We start from the raw sequence: 21,285 nt of genomic DNA, 5'->3' as shown, positions 1-21,285 counted from the left end.
GTAAGTCCTATTTTATTCAGTGGGGCTTACTTCCCGGAAAATGCTCCTAGGATTGCCGTCTAAGTGCTTAACTTTGGTGAGTTGCACCTTTTTATTTTTATTTTTTTACAGACCAGATGGAGAAAAGAGAGAATCTAATGCAAGTGGTAACAATTAATTATTCCCCCATTCCTTTTCATTTTCCATGCCTCGGATCCTGCAATGTCTGAAGAGAAACGTTCATTTGACATTTAAGTTGAATAAAAAGAGTTTCCTGGTTTAGCTTCAAACTGCTGTTCAAATATTTTTTTTTTTCCTGGTAGAGAGAGAAAGGAGAGGAGAAAGCATTCCCTGGCATCTGCGTTTAAATCGTGCGAGTGAGTCTAGTAACAAAAGATACACACAATCTGTGGGTGAGCTTACAAAAGCACATGATTATTTAATAAACAACTTTGTAACAAAAAGAACCTTATGATTTTATAAAAGAGACAAAGTTCGGCAAGGCTGTTGCCAGAAGGCAGGGTAAAGCTGCACAGCCTGAAGCTGCCCATGAAAGGGTCAACTAATTACATTTTTAAAAAACCATCATAAGGGGAAGCATTTGGGATTTTCTTTCTCAGACACCAAAATATTTTAAGCTTTCTCTGAAAGTCAGATTTGTAACACAGTTTTGCCTTTGGAAGAAATTGCAACCATTTGGGGTAGGGTTGCCAAGTACTTACCTCAATCCGGCGGGGGACACATGCTCCCCGGCCGGAACATTTCTCCTTGTAACGCACCATGCTGTCGCCAGGAAATGACACTGGGCGACGTTCTGGCAATGGGGCTGAAAACTCTATGGTACCATCGAGTTTCTGGCCCCATTGCCAGAGCGTCGCCCAGCATCACTTCCTGGCGGCGGCACGGTATGGCACGTCTGTTGTCCCCGCAGGAATGATCCTGCGAAGACGTCTTTGTCCCCCGCCAAATCACGGTAATTACTTGGGAAGCCTGATTTGGGGGGGTCTTCAGAATAGTTTTGCATGAGCTTGCTCAAAAAATAAGATGCAAGTCAGAGAAGATAATTCGTGCACAGAAATGAACTTTGACTCACCCTGGTTGTTAGAAGCCCAACTCCCACTCAAAGGGAAACGTGAGGTCATCCCACAGAGCTTGTACAACTGTTTAGGCAACCCTTTCAGCAAGTGTGGTTGGAAATTATGCTTGACCTATACCCACTGAGAGGCCAGGTGTAAGTCCAGATACTGGTCAAGCCCAGGTGTGATTAAGAACATATGTTACCAAGTGAATTGCAAGACCTTTGCACCTTTCATATGCAAGCTATCTGGTTCCTAGAGGCACCTGTGACATGGGTCCCAGGATGAAGTCCAAACTTGGCTTATTTCAGGCAGCTTTGTGGTTTAACCTTTAGAATTCTGTTTTTGGGCCTAGGCCAATAGCCTAGTCATCCTCTTGTAAACTCTCTGGGTTAAAAAAATCCAGCTATTTACTAAGAACCAGTAATTATGCTTTTCGTTTCTGCCAGATTCTTGCTTATGTTATTTTAGTTTAATAGAAACCCCTGTCATATTAATTAACTCATATTTTAAACACCATTCTGCTCAGTGCTGCAATGTAATAGTAATCTTAGCATTGCTGTGTTAAGATTTCTATCACCTTTAATTTTTACACTGCATTCTTTATTTTGGTTTTGCCATAAGTTATTTTCAACTAATCAGAATTCGTAAGCAGCAGCCTTTTGTTTGAAAGGAATCTTTCTGTGTCTCGTTCCTCTTGTTAATTGTCGATGATGATACTTGTAATTTTAGTGCTGATGATACAAGGAATTTAGTCAAGTTGTTACATAATAAAGTAATCTTACTGGTTGGATCTTTACTGAGAGTGAGGACTGAAACACACTCCAAACACAGAACACAGGAGGCTATTAAAAACCCAGGTGCCCATTTTGTCTCCTCTTCTGCCCAAAATGTTGAGGGGAGCAGAACACTGTGTTTTGGGATGGAAGATGTGAATATGTGAAGCTGCTCTATACTAAATTAGCCTACTGGCAGTGCTGTCCCAGGCAGAGGTACATTCTCCTAAGTCCTGGGTTTAGAAGGGCATAATTCTGTTTAGAATTGCACCCTCCCATGTAAATCTATCTACTGTAGCTTTCTAAGATCTCAGGAAAGGATCTTTCACAGTTCTGCTATACAAGAGCAAACATGGGATCTTCTGCATGTGGAGTATATGTTGTACCACTGAGCTGTAGCCAAAGTCTGAGAACAGTGTGTATCATAGGAAAGCAAGTGTACTATAATTAGACTGACTGGGGGATACTGGGGAGTTCTCGCTTGCAAAAGGGTCCTATGCAGCCTTCTCCTGTCTGTGTTGAAATGATGGTTTAATTGGGAGTAACTCTGCCTAGGGTTGCATTGTCAGTCATAACATGCACTGGATGACTTCGGGCATATTATATTTTTGTCCCACATACCTCACAGGTGTGTTTCGAGAATAAAATGGAATACATGAACACCACCCTGAGCTCCAGGACTGACTCTCATTCATTCATGAGCATGATTCCCACAAGTATTCTCAAAAAGCAGGAGGGAAAAAATTGTATACATGTTACAACATATGAGAGTATGTGCAAGGAAAGCCCATTCTTACTAGCCCATTCTACAGTGGTCTATCCCAGTGAATTCTGGAAACTGTAGTGCGTTGAGGAAAGATATCTTACTAATATCCTCATAAAACTCTAGTTCCTACATCCTCTGAAGGAAGTCATGATACATCTATGCTGGTCTGACTGAAGATTGTTTTCCTGCCTGTTGAGGTATCAGCCGCCAGTGAGGTGCTCATTCCTTACTGCTCTCTTTTTTCAAAGTGCTCCTTAAAACCAATACTTTTGGTGAAGTCTTTGTGCCTTCTTTTTGTGTGAAGGCAATAAATGTATTATTAACAGTCAAGGAGCTGACTGGCTCAAAACCTTTGCCATGTGTATGCTGGGTGGAAAACACAATTGCACTCCTATAATGTGTGAAGAGGCTGTTACAACATGTTCTTGCATTGCATCAGCTTTCTGGAAGCCACCATAGTATAACTTCTTCCCTGCCACCTGGTAACATATGACAGAAGGGGGAGGGAGTGTTCCACAGTTGCTTTTGATACTAGTGTATGTCCAAGGAGAACATTGTTGGTGCGGGGTGTAGCCACATTATAGTTTTTTACATTAGTAGAACAATGAAGGAAGAAGTCATGCTTGCACACAACTGAGGTAACATAAGAATGGGCCTTAAGTCACAGCAGTGGAAATCCTTGATCATTACTTCTGTAAATGTCAATTGTGTACAGATACTAAAAATGTTGGACGTTGCTTTTACTTTCACAAATGGGGAAAGCTTTCCCAAAGCTTGTTGGCACACCAGCCAGCATATTATTCTGTTACTGACTTGGCAGAGTTAAGTGCTTAAATGCCTAGCTCTAGAACAGTTTCCCTCCTTCGCCTTCCCCACAGCAATGGCATCTAACTCACATAGTTTCTTCCCAGCCGGCCTCCCTTCGGCATTAGTTTTCTGGCTCCATTGCTGGGAGCAATGGACATGGCTTTTGAGGTAACTATAAGCCACCTTAACATTTAGTGTGATTAGCTTAGCAAATGAAAGGCTAAGCTTTTTTTTTTTTTTTTAAACAAGTATAAGCTTTTTTAAGAAAATTTTTTTTACTATGTGTACATCTTATGTTTTCATGGCTGTGCAATAGTCTCCCATCCAGATTGCTGGCCAGGTCTACTCCTGCTCAGCTTCAATAATTCCACAAAATAACAAAGAATCTCACAGCACTTTAAAAACTAACACTTTTGTTGTATGACTAACTGCTTCCATCCCAAACCTCACAGTTTCCTTGTATGTAAGCAGGTGTGAGCAGACTGTGACCCTTCAAGCCAAATGCAGCTAATTAGCCATTGCCAGGTGCTTGACAAGCCCCTCTTTTTGTATATAGTCCCTAATGGGCCACCATAGAAGGCTGGGTTGATGGTCACAAGTTGTGCAAGCCTAGTGTAAAACCAGCCATATAATTTGAATTAAATATCTCAGAATAAAAATGGCCAGCTAATTTACTGTGTGTACTACCATAATCACAAGTTCAGCAAAAGTTGGGCTACGGACAAAACAGTGTTCTGCAGATTTGTTAAAGCACTTTTCAAAATACAGCTTGAAATACCCAGATGGTAGACCTAGCTTAGCATAGAATCCAGACTGTGCTTTAAGATTAGAGGGCCTTAGTTAAGTTCATTTACCTCAGTCTCTGACCTGTAAAACAAAGATTGATAGTAACTAGACCTGTAGTGGTATGGCAAAAGTGAATGAGTTAAGGATTGTGAAGCACTTTATTCTGAGAGAGTGCTTAATGAAATGACACATACTAATAAAGCTGGTTTGCTTTTATGTTTGTGAAGAAAGTATGATGTTATAAGGTGATCTGTCTTTACAATTTGTTGAGTATGTGCACAAATACATGCTTGTTCAAAGGCTTTATAATGTCAAACAAGGTATCTGCACAGCAGATATTGATATTCATCCCACCTGTCAGTCAGTGTTTTTGTTCAAATTATGACTCACATATTATTTAGTCATAGCTCCCACCCACTCCATTGGGTCTAAATCTGAAGTTTTCACAATTTCAGCTTTCCACACTGTTATGCCTCCAAGGAACCCCTTGTGGAGCAACACATTCTGGGTAGTAGTATAGGGTGTACACTATTTTCACAAAATATGGTTGGACCTCACCACTGTCTCACATGAACTGAGAGTATGGCCTTGGAACACTGTCCTCCCCACACGCACATAGTGAGGAAAGATTGGTGGAAGCATCACTGACCTTCTCACTGAGGAACTCTTGGAAAGCCTCTGAGGAACCCCAGGCTTTGCTTCAATACAGTTTGAAAACAACTTGTTTTAAGATAACTTGCATTTAACTGCCTTGCTTAACTGGAATGTTGTTTGCCATATTGTATTTATTTAGTACATTTTTATCCTGGTGGCGTACTCATTGTGGCGTACATTCTTCTCTTGATTCTATACTCACAACAACAGCGTTACTGTCCCAAGGTCACCCAACAAGCCTTATGGCAGAGTGGAGATTTGAACTTGGTTCTCCCAGATCCTAGTAGGACACTCTAACCACTGCACATATGAAAGAGAGACTTGGTATTTGCAAGGGAGTTTTTACCATAGAGAATCATTAAAAATTGACCTCCCATTCTCCCTGCAGTGTACAGTGGTACAGTCTATTATTCTACCTCATTCTGCAGCATGTGTAGTGCACTACCAGTACACTGTGTAGTACATTATAAGAAGAGTAATGTGTGAATTGCTCCTTTCATCTTAAAGAACTGGAAGAGGAGTTTGAGGATTGGATAGTTTCAGCATTTTTTTTAAAAAAGCTTTTATTTGTATCAAAAGCTTTGGATAGGGGTGTTCAGTGAAGGTAAAACTGAAAATGAATGGAAAGTCTTCAGTTTTCAGAGAGAAAGGAAGACGAGTCTAAAACTCTTGTTGGTCTGCTGTTGAAAGTTGGAGAGTTGGCAGGACTTCATACACAGCAGGGCATGGAAGGGGGTGGCGCAGCAGGGGCCCTTCTGTCTGGCCCACTCTCTGCTCCATGTTCTCGTTTCCCTTCCTGGCTCCTAGGAGCAAACATAGTGTGTTTCTCCCCCTCCTTCTTCCTTCTGGCTCTTTGGCAGGGCAGAAAAAGATCCCAGGTGGCTCTCGCCCATTGATCCAGTGTTGACAGAACAGTTCGATGGTTGGTCATGTGATGCGAGTCACACACGGGTATCCTGGGCTGATGATCTCTCTTCTTATTCTGCCTGAATCCAGACTTCAGCTTTCAAACTTGACTCCTCAGGAAGTCCAAATGCATAACTTGCCAATTTGTGCAATGCTGGATAGTAATAGAACCCTAAAGCTGCAAGAAAGTAACGTGAATCAGTTCTGCGCACTTAAGATCTTTTACCATAGATTATGTAACCTTTTGCAGCCTTTAACCAATTCCTTATACTTTTGATCCAAATGAATAAAAGAGCTGGAGTACATAGATGAAATGATCTGAGTTAAATTGATTGAAATCAAAGTCTGCTTCTTAAAAATGAGCTCATCTCTCTCTGTCTCCCCCTCCCCCCCTCACCTTTGCTACAGTAGTGCCCCAAAGTTTAGAGTTTTACTTCTTCCCATGGAGGCGAACAGGTTTTCCCATATTATTCACTCTTATGGAAGAAATTAAAAGAGCAGGCTAAATTGGATGTTCCCTTGCTCGCTGGTGCCCCTGCCACTGAGACTGGAGTATGCGTGTACCCACTGAGCTCGTCCCCTTCATCTGCATAGACTCATCCATGGTTCAGTTTTCTGATCACACCAGAGTGTGGTGGAATGTTGGAAACCCATCTTTTGCGTAGATCATTAGATGAGTCACAGGCTGAATCCATGCCTGGAAAATCAGAACAGGAGTACAACTCTGGTGCAGATTTTGATGGAATGTACACATCACTTGTAATTTCTCAAAGATACTTTACTTGTAGTGGCTGTTAGGAGGTTGGGAATTCCTATGGCACAGGAAGTATTAACTGCACAGATAATAAAGTTTGTGTTAATCCTCTGCCTCTACAGTCACACGAAGAAAAACAGAACATGGAATTAAGGCAGAAACTTCCACATTTCCAGAATATCACTGTTTGTTTGGGTTCTTTTCCCCCCATAAATCAAACTGTTACGCATGTGAAGGTATACATGTGGCCATTGCCCTGTGGAAAGTTAGACCCTTAAGAGGATAACTTGGGTGGTCATAGATGCCAGGCCTCAGTAAAGAGCTGCCTTCTGCCAAGCTGTTCCCTTGAGCTCAGCATCATCTACTGTGAGTGGCAGGAGCTCTCCACGGGGATTTGGGCAGAGAAAGGTCGCCTTCAGTACTTGCCACCTGAAGGTACAAACTGACAAGATGAAGATCAGGGATCCCAATCTGTCTGTCAAGGGAAACATGCATGCATGCATAGCCCCAATTCAAACTGGGGCCATGGGAGGGGAGAGAGCTTATTGAAACCAGCTTTCCTATGCACTTAACATTTTAAAAGGAAAAAAAAATACCCACTGCCTTGAAAAACCTATCTTTTCTCCTTTAAAACTCTAAAAACGGTGTGGAGAACCTGATTTCAGCTAATGCTGCTGTGGCCCCAGTCTGTTTGAGCTGTGCACATGCATCACTGTGCCCTTTGTAGATGGACAGAGCTCCAAGGTCTTCCATCACATCTGTTTGTGCCTTCAGATTCTTTGACGTTGCTGAGCCACAGCCCTTCCCCAGATGCCCTGCATTGTTTCTTGTCCCTCCCCGCAGTTAAATAGGAGGAACAAATAGACCGCATAAACAAGAAAACATTTGCAAAGTGCCGATAACAAAAAAAAATGGCTCTAAAAGTACTCACTTTTACTTGTTCTGTTGTTGTTTTCAAAGAAATGTGCAGTGTAAGCCAAAAATGTTCTTTGACTTTGTTTTCTGAGGTCTGACTCGGACATGAGCTCTTGACAATTCGCAAGCACGAATCTGTCAGATCACAGATATAATTTTTCTATAATCTCTCTTCATAAGCATATAAAACTGCCTTGTATTGAATTATATTGGCCCCTCTAGCTCAGTATTGTCCACTGTGACCAGCAGTGGCTGTCCATCATCTCCTGTAGGTGCAAGAGGCTTTTGAATACGGAAGTTCATAAAATGCAGGCACATCCCAACTTCCCTTGTTACTGTTCACTTGTTAGCTGGTAGCAGAATGTATGAACTGACTCAGTTTGACAGCCCTATGTTTGAAATGATGGTGAAAAACTGTTCTGCCGTGTCTGTGAATTTTGGCTTATTCACACATGTACTTTTTGTCAAAGTCATAAAGACATGCATGTGTGAATCATGTCTCATGAGACATGATGCAAAGCTGGTGTAGTGTTAGGGTTACCAGCTCTGGGTTGGGAAAAACCTGGAGATTTTGGGGGTTGAGCCTGGAGAGGGTGGGGTTTGGGGAGGGGAGGGGAGGGGAGGGACCTCAGCAGGGTATAATGCTATAGAATCCATCCTCCGACACAGCCATTTTCTCCAGGGGAACTGATCTTCATTGTCTGGAGATCAGTTCTAATAGCAGGAGATTTCCAGGTGCCACTTGGAAGTCAGCCAACCCTATGTAGTGTATTGAGTAAAAGAATAAGCTGTGATACAGAAGATCGTAAATTCAGATTTTGCCTTTGTTATAATCTACTAAAAGGTCCTAAGCAAACTAGTCTCCCTCTTAGCCTCAACTCTTAATCTGGAATAGAAGGATGATAATAATAATGGCTTACCTTACTGGGCTGTTGAAAGCCTTCTAACAAGATAATGCATGTGAAGTGTCTTGAGTCTCAGCAAGAATGGTGGGTTATAAATAAACAAATAAGCATTAAAATGCCATATGCATTGATGGTGCAGTGTAAACAATGAGGAAGGGGAGACTCCAGGATGCCATCTATCTGTGTAAAATAGGTAGGCAGATACCAACAGCTTTGATCACCATGCATTCCCTAGAGCTACATTAAGAACATAATAACAGCCCGGCTGGATCAGACCAATGGTTCATGTAGTCCAGCACAGTGGCCAACCAGGTACTCGGGAAGGGCAGCAACAGGGTATACAGAGGCTGAGGCCTTCCCCTGATGTTCCCTCCTGGCACTGTTATTCAGAGGTTTACCGGTTCTGAATGTGGAGGTTCCCTTTCCGTCACCATGGCTAGTAGGCACTGATGGAGCTTTCCTTCATAAATCTGTCTAATCTCCTTTTAAAACCATCTATGCCCGTGGCTATCATTACATCTTCAAGCAGTGAATTCCACATTTTAGTCACTCATTGACTAAAGAATTTTGTCTGTCCTGAATCTACTGCCCATCAACTTTTGCTGATTAGTCAGATGCATTCACGTATATGTTCCAGCAGTTTAAAAGATACTCTAGTTAATCAGGGAGCACATTTTCCCCCAAATATTATTAATATATTTTAAATACAGGTACTCACAGAAACCACAGGTGGCAGGCAGTGACTTGAACGTGTATAACCTGCTTTATCCTATCAGACTATTGGTCCATTTACCTCAGTATGGCCTAGGGTTGCCAGCTCCCCCTGGCCACTGGCAGGGGATGGGGGAGTAGGGTTGCCAGATCCAGGCTGGGAAACTCCTGGAGAATTGGGGATGGAGCCTGGGGAGGACAGGGACCTCAGTGGGGTACAATGCCATAGAGTCCACCATCCAAAGCATCCATTTTCTCCAGAGGAAATTATCTCTGTAATCTGGAGATAAACTGTAATTCTGGGGAATCCCCAGGTCCCACCTGGAGTCTGGCATCCCTATGACCTGCTCTGAGAGGTAGCAGAGAAAGGTCTTGCTACCTGACATGTAGGGATGCCACAGACGGAACCTGAAGCCATAAGCATACAAAGCACGTGCTGTGGCTCTCTCTTCAGACAGGAGGAAATGCCTCTTCCAAGATAAAGGCTGCTTTGACATATACATGCACAGTTTAAAAACAAGGAGTTGACAGGGAGCATTTCCCATTCAGAACTGTTTTGTTTTTTAAAAATTAATATGTAGCTTCATGTACATTTAACTGATGAACATTAGGACTCATACAGTTATTCTGCTAAGATTACTTCAACCAGGTGACAACCCTTGCTTTCAAGGCGATCTCTTTGCTTTGTGTCTCTGTGTATATATTTTTGAAATCGAAACATCCAAAAGACCCCCTCCACCTCCTTTTTTGGATCTTGGATTCCCCAAGTGCTTCTTTTTATGGGAACGTGAAACAAATTGTTGCAGAATTTAAAAGTAGCTGCTTAAAAGCCATGGATGTCTCCCCTGTCAACAGTTTTGAGGTTGATGAGAGAAAGTTCCATCCTTGGATGGCGTTAGGAGCCTGCCTCAAGTCTTGGCACCAGTGAGCTCCAGATTGGCTGGATTAGTATGATTTGCTAAACAGGGGCCTCCTCAGCCATGCTCGGCCTGGCTTGGCTCCAGGTCTCGCTTAGCTGTAATCCACCACTTTATTTTCATATGGTGGAAGAAGCTGTGCCGTGGCACAAGTGGCTGTGATGAACTGAGGCTGGGATTTTGCTAGGGTTGTGTGCCCTTTATCCTTTTTTTTAAAAAAAAAAAAAACCACACACCCCAAAACAAAACTGTGTCAAGGTAATTCGAGATCACACACCAAGAAAAACAATTCTTTAGCCTGTATAAAGTCTGCAAAGTAAGAAAATGTTCATTTATTTGAGTATTTAACTCTTCTGTTGCTTCTAAGCATTGTGGAGGAGGAGTAGAAGGAGCCAGTTTGGTGTAGTGGTTAAGTGTGCGGACTCTAATCTGGGAGAACCGGGGTTGATTCCCCACTCCTCCACTTGCAGCTGCTGGATGACCTTGGGCAAGCCATGGTTCTGTCAGAGTTGTTCTTGACAGAGCAGTTCTTGAAACAGCTCTCTCAGCCCCACCTACCTCACAGGGTGATGTGGGGAGCGGAAGGGAAAGGAATTTGTAAGCCGCTCTGGGACTCCGAGTGAAGGGCGGGATATAAATCCAATCTCTTCTTCTTCTAGAGTCTGAGAACTTCACTTTCCTGGTAGTGAGCCCTTTTGAAAGATTCTGAGTAGACCTGTTCAGGATTGCTCTCTGGAGCTGTTCATCAGCCTGTATGGCCCCCTCTGAAATTTAATCTGGCCCTGTCCTCATACCTCTGGACACATTTTCAAAGTGTTCAAGACTGGAAACAGAGATTTTTGCACTAATGCATCTGATGAAATGGGCACTAATCCATGAAAACCTTTCCTAGAATGAACAGTTGTTAGTCTTTAGGGTTCTGCAGACTCAGACTCCTGTTTGAAAGCCTGAGCAGAATTACAGAGTATAACAGCACTGGACTGAGTTGTCTTGGAGCAGTAGCTTAAAAGTATCATGACAAGTCAGTTTCTTGATCTCATAACTGGCATGCATTAGCACACATGCAAAGTGCAGGTCTCTTTTACCCTGGGCTATCCCTGCATTTAATATGGGGAGTCAGCCAGAGCTTATGCTGGTCATTTGACTGTCCCTTTGAACCATATGAATCATTTGGGGGGGGGGGTGCCGAGAGAAGTTTTCCACATGACTGCACTCTGAAGACATCGCCTGTCATGAGGAGTGGCAACTATGTAAGACACTGAAGTCCAACCAGCTGCTGCCAGAAGCCCTTCTCTGGCTTTCCCACTGCCCCCAAACTTTCAGGCCTTTCTTCCAAACATAATCCTGAATGGTCCATCCACTCCCCAGTTCCATACTTTTCCTATACTTCTATGGGACCACCTGTGGTTAAGTGCGCAGGGCCTATTTGTTTATTAACCAAGGGTGTTGCACTCATTTGTGAATGACTCAGAAGCAAAAGAAGGAGAACACTGGAGGTTGCCTTGCAGCCACCCCATGTACTTCCCCCAGTTTCTCTCTCTGAACAGCCTTTGTGTGGGCCTCTGTAGGTTTTATGCCCAGGCAGTTGAAAGCAAAAATAAAGGCAGCGACAGTGGAGGGAAAACTGGAATAGCAATGGGAGGCACGTTTGACACTCCCTACCTATTCTTGTTCCCTTGTCCAGGCAAATGGGGGCAAATCCCCCATCCTGAAGTGGTGTGTGGGAGCATCTTCTTGGTCAGAGAGCCCTTGTCTTAATTTGGTTATGAACCTGCCACAATTTGGGTATGAACCTCATCCTGTCAAAGTTCAGTTGTAGACCAAAATGAACTTCGGGTCCTCGGTCATTTTTATGGCTCTTTTGGTTGAACACAGTTGTATTTATTTACTTAACCACCCTGCTTTTCTTCACATGGATTATGAAAATAAGTAGTTGTTCTTGAGTCAATGTGTGTATGTGGGGGGTGATTTGTGCGAACATCTGTTTCCTATAAAGGACAAAGGTTGTGGGGCTGTCCTAATGGAAACAGGTAAACAGGGAAGCCTAAGCAGAGTTACACCCTTCTAAGCCCTTTGACTACAAAAGTGGTGCTTCTTTGTAGTGTGTTGGGGCAAAGGCCTCACATTCTTTTGGCAAAATTCAACCTCTTTCATTGATCTTTTTTTTTCTGTTTCTTTAATACATTGTGCTTTGACTGTTAAGATCTCTCTAGGAGGTAAACTGGCTAGTCAGTAACTTTCATAATTAATCAAGTACTAATAGACAAATTAGAAATTGTGCTTCTTCAAAGTGGGAGGCAAATCATTCATAGATTTTAAATGTCTTGCTCCCACTCCCCTCTTCTTGGTCACCAAACAAGAGTGGCAAAATTGGAAGCTTGTTTTTCATCTGAGCAAATGAAGAAAAATATTAGATTTTATATACTTCAGTAGATCAATGAAGTCCAATTTTTTTTGCTATGCAGGAAATCGATTCTAGCCTTTACAACAGTTAAAGATGTTATGAAGAAAGTCATTTGCCAAATTATGGGACGTAACACATTTATCGATGACTGTAGGTTAGGGATTTTGGCTTCACGAATGCTGTAATACAATCTACTGCCCCGACAAGAAGCTGAATGAAATACAGATTATACGGTGAAACTGTAATGCATCATTTGCTATTAGTGGACTGGTAATAATTACCAGTTTCAAAGCTGCTTTTTCCCCCCATGTAATCTTTACTCTCCGTCGTAACAGCCTTTCTCATTGACATTATGATTACACCAGCTGCCCTTCTGATCCACAATATCTAGTTGATGGGAATGCTAAAATGCAATTACAAAAACTGTATGTTGTATCCTCATTATAAGATACAGTGCTATTTCTACTGACCTAATACATAAACTAGCAAAGCAGGGCCAGCATTTCATTGTTAGCATACCGGAGGCTGATGGCATCACTTGCTATGAGTTGTTAAGAGCTTCCAGTTTGCAATAGCAAAATAAAACAAAACTCATTGTATTCCCTGATGCCCACTGCCCCCCCCCCACCAACACCTTTCTCATTTCCCCATTCTGGTTGTTCCTTCCCTGGATCTCTCCCTCCCCTCCCCCCCATCCTGAGTCCAAAAAATAAGCATCCTGGAATGTGCAAATCCAATTGAGTTTTCCTCTGTCTGGAAGACGTATGTATTTATCTGCTGCTGTCTTCAACGCCCTATGCTAAACATCGTAATGTGGTTCATTAAAATGCTGGCAGTGGCAGAAGAATGAAATGTTAAATATTATTCCAAAGGCTTTTTAAAGCGACCAAAATGTTAAACACCTGCCAGAAATGGCTGCATTGCACTCTCTCTCTCTCTCTCTCTCTCTTTTACTCACCCAATTCAGATTGTCAGACTAAATGTATAATAATAGAGGAACCTGAAGCTACAGAGTGGGGAGAAAAAACCCTCCGTGTGAGTCACAGTAGACATAACTGTAAGGCAGCCTGCCTGTCATTTTCCAAAGTCATTTATTCAACACATTGTATAATGAAAATCCCCTTATAAAGCTTTTCTTCTTCTTCTTTGAAGTGAGGAGGAAAACAAGAACAATGAAGATCAGTTGATAGGGACTTCAGCATTTTCTTTCAAAATCCATCCACTTCATTTTCCCCTCCCTCCTTTCCACCGGCACGTACATTAGGCATATGTTTGGAAACCTAATTTTGGCATCTACTGTCTAATCTTGTAAAAAGATTTGCCCACAAGTGGGTTATATTGAGTGAGATTATAAACAGCGCCGCAAAGTAAATTACAGGTCAGCCTCGTAGTACATTGAGCAGTCAAATACCATTGTAAGTCTTGCTTGTTGTTAGAGGACTAGTACAGTATGTGTGTATGTGCGTCTGTAGGTATTGTTCACCAGCAAACCTAGGTAGCTTTTATGTTTTCAAAATGGCTAAGTAGTTAACTTCACAATCAGCTGTCAGGATAACAAAGAAGGAACCCAGTGGCACCTTACAGTCTAACAAAACATATTCCAGCATAAGCTTTCGTGTCAGGATAAGCTGCTGGGATGTTTATTTCTCCTCATCTTTTCTGTAATTTCAGTTCTAGATAGTGAAGACCACAGTAAAATGAAACAATATGGATTAACTGTAGAAATTAAAATGAACCAAGTAAATATTTCCACCTCTTTAATAGGGTTGCCAGTTTTGGTTTGGAAAATACCTGGAGATTTTGGGGTTGGAGCCGGGGGAGGGGAGGGACCTCAGCAGAATATAATGCCATAGAATCCACCCTCCAAAGCAGCCGTTTTCTCCAGGAGGACTGATCTTGGTTGTCCGGAGATCAATTATAACAACAGGAGATCTCCAGGTGCCACCTGGAGGTTGGCAACCCTATGGGAGCTGCCTTGTGAAGCACAGCCACTGCGTTGGGAGAGCAGTCATGTGTCAGTAGTAGAGTGTGTACCTTGTATGTCCCTGGTGAAGCTGCAGGCTGAATGGTCTCAAGAGCAGGGGGCTAGGAAAGACCCTTCTCTTCCTGAGGCCCTGGAAAGTTACTACCCATTGAAGTAGATGTTACTGAGCTGGATAGATCCATGGCTTGACAGAGTGTGTATGAGACTGTGTGAGAGGCCATTGTTTTACCAAAGTACATGTGTTCTACAGTGTAGATCTTCTGTTAATATAGATGTGTTCTACAATGTAGATCTTCTATTAATATAGAGCAAGTATCTTATGAATAGGAACATTTATCAGTCTAGATCAGGGGTGTCAAAGTCATTTGTTATGAGGGCCGGATCTGATATAAATGAGACCTTCTTGGGCCGGGCCATGTGTGTCTTAAAATGTAATGCAGGTAGTGGAGATATAAACTTTATAAAGGACACAGACAAACACAATTAAAGATTTTAAAAACTTTAGATAAAACATGTTTAAAACACTAGCACTCTTGCAATATTTTGTCTATTTAACAGTCTCTGATAACTGACACCTCTGCTCTGAATTATTGCATCAAAATGTCTGTGCTGTAACAATCTTGAGTATGCTGTTCGGGTGTGTATCTGTAAGCTACAAACCTACTTTTGATTTATTGACATTCATTACAGAAATCTCATGCTCAGTGTTCCTAGCCTAGGACCCAGGGGAAAACATGAAATGGCTGGGCATTGCAAACATACATAAGTTGCTTCATGTGCTGGTCAATAACATGAGAAGGCACCCTAACATAGACTGGGGGCCATGAGTTTGTCTACAAAACTATAGTCTTCCCCATAGAAATAACTACAACTTCCTACAGGGGAAATCTGCTGAGTGAATTTGGTCTGGACACACACTTTCAGCCTAATCCACCTCACTGGCTTGTTGATAATCCTCCTCTAAAATAGTTCACATTGATTTCTTACTGAGAAAGACTGGATCATGAGGGCATGAATACAGTGAAAAGGGGGAGGGAACCCAATTGGGCCCAGGAGAGCCCTGACATAAGGAGCTCAACAAAACACACACACACTGTAGCAAGGCACACAGAAGCTCATACCTTGAACAAAACTTTATTGGTCTTAAAGGTGTTTGGTATTTCTCCTGTCCTATTGAGGCAGCCCAGCAAAGCAAACTCTCCCTAGTTCCCTCCCTCCTTTCAGGGGGGAGTCTCAGCGAGTGGAAGGAAAGAAAGACTTCCCTTTGTTTCCTGCAGCTTGGCCAGGAAATGAGCTCTGGCGGTTCCCTCTCCCCCTGGGAGGAGGAGGGGGAGGAGCCTCAGCCAGTTCTTGCCTATTTATCTCTCCTGTGCGATTGAGAGACACTGATAAAGGAAGCTGTGACCTGGCAGCAGCAAGAGAACTGGAAAAGGAAGTAGAAAACAGCCAGGGCCATGGGGGCCAGATTGGGCCCCTACAAGGGCCTGATCCAGCCCACGGGCCACATGTTTGACACCCCTGGTCTAGGTTTTCATACATAAACTAGTGTTTGCCTCAGCAAATGCAGGAGGCCTGGATGGTCAACATGCGTGCTTAATGCTTTATGCAAACTGAGGGGCCATGGCTTCATCAGGGCTCCCACAAATTTCTATTCAGGTGTTTCAGGATGTGTATCCTCAGCAGACATTATCAGTGTAACCTGTGGCAAACATGATTTCAGCATGAAGTGTGGAGCTGCTTTGAAATAATTGCACCCAGGTGGAATAGGGATTTACCAAGGGATTCAAGAGAATATTATTGGTTGAACGTCCAGTATGCCAAACTAGGTGCAAGGAAAAACACCAGCCAAGAAAATAAGGGAGTTTCCTGTTCCAGCTGGGTGTTGAGAGTTATCTGCTGTAAAACATGGCAACTTTCAAGCTAGCAGGCATTCACCTCAGTGGAATGTTGGTTGAGATCTGTCCTGATCAATTAGAATATGGGCTTCTTGACTGGTTGCACCAGTTCATACTAATGGTTAATGTATATTTACTGCAAAAAGAAACCACCCTACATTTTTTCCTTGTTCTGTCCCCATAATGACTAACTTAAAAAATTGTGTGTGACATCATGTTCCCTGCTCTATATGATTGGCTGATTCCTGTTGATGCAGGAAACCTCACAACACAGTAACACCATTCTGTAATTTAAAAAATTACCTTGTCTACTGGGAAGAGATGCATGGCTCCTGCTGCAGTCAGCAGCAATCTTTTGAACCCCTTAAATGTTTTCTTTGAGCCCCAGGTTTTCCCCAAACATGCAGATAACACAGCATGCTCACTGATATGTAAATTAAACTCATACCTTCCCAAGAGAAGGCTGATTGTGCGCTACAGACTAGCAGGAGAACCTCTTACTAAAATGTAGGAACTGGTTATCTGTACCATATTAAGATAAATTGTTATCAAATACAGATACAGAGCATCTTATCGAACTGGTGTTTACAGTCCTATGCATTTTCAATGCAAAGCAACAAACATGGCTCCAGTGGGATTTTTATTCAGCCCAAATGGCTGCTTTCTAGATATAGCTAGATGAACTGCATCTATTTCTTTTCCTCTTTCACTCTTGTATCAGTTGAATCTTTCTCAGCCAAATGTAGGATTTGAGTTATCCGAATCCATTTTTACTTGAACATTATCAATTAAAAACTCCTAATCTACAAATAGCACTTTCTACTGCCCAACTGTCTAATTATTTGGAAAAAACTTTTGGTGATCCATAAGCCAATAGGACAAAAATGTTTGTATTGTATCATAGTTTTCATTTTCTGAATTGCCAGTTAAAACAGCATCTATAAATCTGGGGGACTTTTTAAATGCAATTAGTTTTCTTAAAAACGTGTCTGCTCAGGAGTACCTGGCACATAAATAATTGGCTTAGACCTTGATCCTGTAGGATTGGATACATAGAGCTTCCATATAAGTAGAAGCTAGTGCCATTGATTTCAGCCTCACTTAGGCTGTAATTGCACACCCAGATTTGGGAGCAAATCCCATTGAACTCACTTGAAGTTACTTCTAAGTAAACATGTATAAGATTGGCTTGTACAGTTGCTTATATATCTGGAAATGTCACACTGAAATAATTGAGAATTCCCTGAATATACGTGGATTGTCAGTTTTCTTAGAAGTATTTTTTTTGTTTTAATTAGAGGACTATTTTTGAGTGTTTTACAGTCTACAGGCTAAATGTTTTTAGAATTTTACGGCCTGGAGGATGTTGTTCAACCTGGTTTCAGAGCAGTTCCAGAAGCCAAAATAGAACTACTGTAAAGGCAGTAGTCTGTTTTTGGCCTTAGACTGCAATTTTAAGAACATAAGAGAAGCTAATGTTGGATCAGGCCAATGGCCCATCCAGTCAACACTCTGTCACACAGTGGCCAAAAGTACCAGGTGCCATCAGGAGGTCCAGCAGTGGGGCCAGGACACTAGAAGCCTTCCCACTGTCCCCCCCTCAAGCACCAAGAATACAGAGCATCCCTTGCCCCAGACTGAGAGTTCCTATCTACAAGTACACTTTAAGTATATTAGTCTGGGGTTGGGGTCTCAGTTGTATTCTGAATGCATCTGTTTATATGTTCCAATGGTTGTCTATTAAACCATCATGAAAGTCCATCTGCTTTTTTGTAACCCTGTGGAACAATGACTTGAAAGAAATGAAACTAATCCCCAATGACTGTTGATCATTAAGGCAGGTATTTGAAGATTAAACATTGATGTGATTGTTATGTTGTTTTGCAGGTAAAGATGAACCCAGCAGCTACACGTGTACAACATGTAAACAGCCATTCAACAGCGCCTGGTTTCTCTTGCAACACGCACAGAACACTCATGGATTAAGAATCTACTTAGAAAGCGAACACGGAAGTCCCCTGACACCGCGGGTTGGTATCCCATCAGGACTAGGTGCAGAATGCCCTTCACAGCCACCACTCCATGGGATTCACATTGCAGACAATAACCCTTTTAACTTACTCAGAATACCTGGATCAGTAGCGAGAGAAGCTTCAGGTCTTGGAGAAGGGCGTTTTCCTCCCACGCCGCCTTTGTTTAGTCCCCCTCCAAGGCATCACTTAGATCCACATCGCATAGAACGCTTGGGTGCCGAAGAAATGGCTCTTGCAACCCATCACCCCAGTGCCTTCGACAGGGTGCTGCGACTCAACCCCATGGCCATGGAGCCACCAGCTATGGATTTTTCCAGACGGCTTAGAGAGTTAGCTGGAAACACCTCTAGTCCTCCATTGTCACCGAACCGGCCCAGTCCTATGCAAAGGTTACTGCAACCATTCCAGCCAGGCAGCAAGCCGCCATTTCTGGCAACACCACCTCTTCCTCCTCTTCAGTCTGCTCCTCCCCCTTCCCAGCCTCCTGTCAAATCCAAGTCCTGTGAATTTTGTGGAAAAACCTTCAAGTTTCAAAGCAACTTAGTTGTCCATCGTAGGAGCCACACTGGAGAAAAACCTTATAAGTGCAACCTTTGTGACCATGCGTGCACTCAAGCAAGCAAGCTAAAGCGCCACATGAAAACCCATATGCACAAATCATCCCCCATGACAGTGAAGTCAGATGATGGCCTCTCCACAGCCAGTTCTCCGGAGCCTGGAACCAGCGACCTTGTGGGTAGTGCTAGCAGTGCCCTCAAATCCGTAGTGGCCAAGTTTAAGAGTGAGAATGACTCAAATATGATTCCAGAAAATGGGGATGAAGAAGAGGAAGAAGAGGAGGAGGAAGAAGAAGAGGAGGAGGAAGAAGAGGAGGAGGATTTGACTGAAAATGAAAGACCAGACTATGGCTTTGGCATTAACCTAGAAGCAGCTCGTCACCATGAAAACAATTCCCGATCTGTTGAGGATAATCGTTCTATGCCAGATGTCATGCAAGGGATGGTCCTGAGTTCCATGCAACACTTCAGTGAAGCCTTTCATCAGGTCCTTGGAGAGAAACATAAACGAGGGCACTTGTCTGAATCTGAGGTGCACAGAGACACTTGCGATGAAGACTCAGTAGCTGGTGAATCTGATCGCATTGATGACGGCACTATTAATGGTCGGGGGTGTTCCCCTGGTGAATCTGCCTCTGGAGGTTTGTCAAAAAAGCTGCTCTTGGGTAGCCCCAGTTCCCTAAGTCCTTTCTCCAAACGCATCAAACTTGAGAAGGAGTTTGACCTACCTGCTACGGCTATGCCTAACACTGAAAATGTTTACTCCCAGTGGCTAGCTGGGTACGCCGCCTCTAGGCAGCTAAAAGATCCATTTCTCAACTTTGGAGACTCCCGACAATCGCCTTTTGCTTCCTCCTCAGAACACTCCTCAGAAAATGGAAGTTTACGCTTCTCGACGCCTCCTGGGGAGATGGATGGAGGGATATCAGGCCGCAGCGGTACAGGAAGTGGAGGGAGCACCCCGCATATTAGTGGCCCAGGCCCTGGAAGGCCTAGTTCAAAAGAGGGCAGACGCAGCGACACTTGTGAGTACTGTGGAAAAGTCTTCAAGAACTGTAGTAACCTCACTGTCCACAGGAGAAGCCACACTGGGGAAAGGCCTTATAAATGTGAGCTGTGTAACTACGCCTGCGCCCAGAGTAGCAAACTCACCAGGCACATGAAAACGCATGGTCAGGTGGGGAAGGACGTTTACAAATGTGAAATTTGTAAGATGCCTTTTAGCGTGTACAGTACCCTGGAAAAACACATGAAAAAATGGCACAGTGATCGAGTCTTGAATAATGACATAAAAACTGAATAGAGGTATATTAACATGTCCCTTTCTCCTCCCTTCCCCCAACCTTCTCCTGGCCCTTGTGTAGAGAGTTTTTTAGTCCCTTGTGAGTAAACTAATGGAAGCTAAGGATATTAAGAAAGTGCTTGCCACCAGCACTGTTGTTTTTGTTTTCCTTTTTTTTCTTCCTTTTTTTCTGTTTCCACCATTTGAATGCATGATCTGTATTGGGGCAATACTACGCAAACTTTGAGCCTTTCTCTTGTGCAATAATTTACATGTTGTGTATGTTTATTAATTTTTTTTTAATTGGACAGCATGTATGGTATGTTATGGCTGTTTTTAAAAAAATTGTCCCCTGATCCGTTGCTGAGCAAAAAAACCAAAACTCACCCACTCACACAAATAAAAAACAAACAAACTCAGAACAGCTCCATGGCTGTTTTCAGTAAGGTTTCATAAAAGAAAAAGAGAGAGAGAAATTATAAGAAAAACGGTCATTTTTAAAACACAGAACCAACCAATCTGCATACATTCTGTAACCCCCATATCATGTGCAGTCTTGCTTTGAAACATATAGAAGAAAATGTGCTTTGAATTAACTCTCTATGGACAGACCAATAACACTGGAATGGAGAATGTCCACAGTGTTAACTAGATTTCTGTCTTTAAAAGATTTAACGTATCATTTGAGAGGGGATGGGGAGGAAAAAAGGCCTTTAATTGAAAATTAAGGACATAAGTGAAAAGGTAAATTTGTACTATCATTTGGTTTAAAACAGAAATCTGAGTGCCTTGAATCTATTTAAGCCATGTTGTTGGCATCTCTACTTGTTTTGAACTTGTAGCTCAACTTTCGCACTGGGCAATGTAAATGAGTCCTTAGGACTCAGCCGATAATTCTATAATGTATCTCTCACAACAGTGGCTACCTAAAAACAAAAGAATAATAAGAAGGAGAAAATTAAGAAAGCCCAATAAGTCTTAGTTAATCATCATTCGATCCCCCCCCTCCCAATTTTGATTTTTAAAAAGTCAACTCAAATTGATTCTATTCCAGGAGAGAGTCGGGGAAAAATCACAAACCAGAAACAGGATCTGTCACTCCTACCACCCCCTATCTCCCCCCAACCCCTTTTGAATTTTTTTAACAACAACAACAACAAAGAATGTGAAAACGCCGA

General features: G+C 42.6%; 1 protein-coding gene across 3 annotated transcripts in view; it reads left to right on the top strand.

The window, feature by feature from the left end:
• BCL11A (B-cell CLL/lymphoma 11A) overlaps positions 1-21,285 on the top strand; it is a 210,780-nt gene that overhangs the window by 175,677 nt on the left and 13,818 nt on the right. For 2 of the 3 annotated variants that reach the window (XM_015425496.1, XM_015425495.1), the window contains one exon: positions 18,123-20,427. In XM_015425496.1, the coding sequence (XP_015280982.1) occupies positions 18,123-20,128 (2,006 nt within the window). In that variant the 3' untranslated portion in view covers positions 20,129-20,427. Of the gene's footprint in view, positions 1-18,122; positions 20,428-21,285 lie in introns of those variants that run through there. The other variant, XM_015425497.1, reaches the window with a different exon arrangement.

This window comes from Gekko japonicus, unplaced genomic scaffold, assembly GCF_001447785.1.
Source record: "Gekko japonicus isolate JY-2015 unplaced genomic scaffold, Gekko_japonicus_V1.1 scaffold480, whole genome shotgun sequence".
NCBI classification, from domain to species: Eukaryota; Metazoa; Chordata; class Lepidosauria; order Squamata; family Gekkonidae; genus Gekko; species Gekko japonicus.
This window is presented reverse-complemented; position numbering and strand designations above follow the sequence as displayed.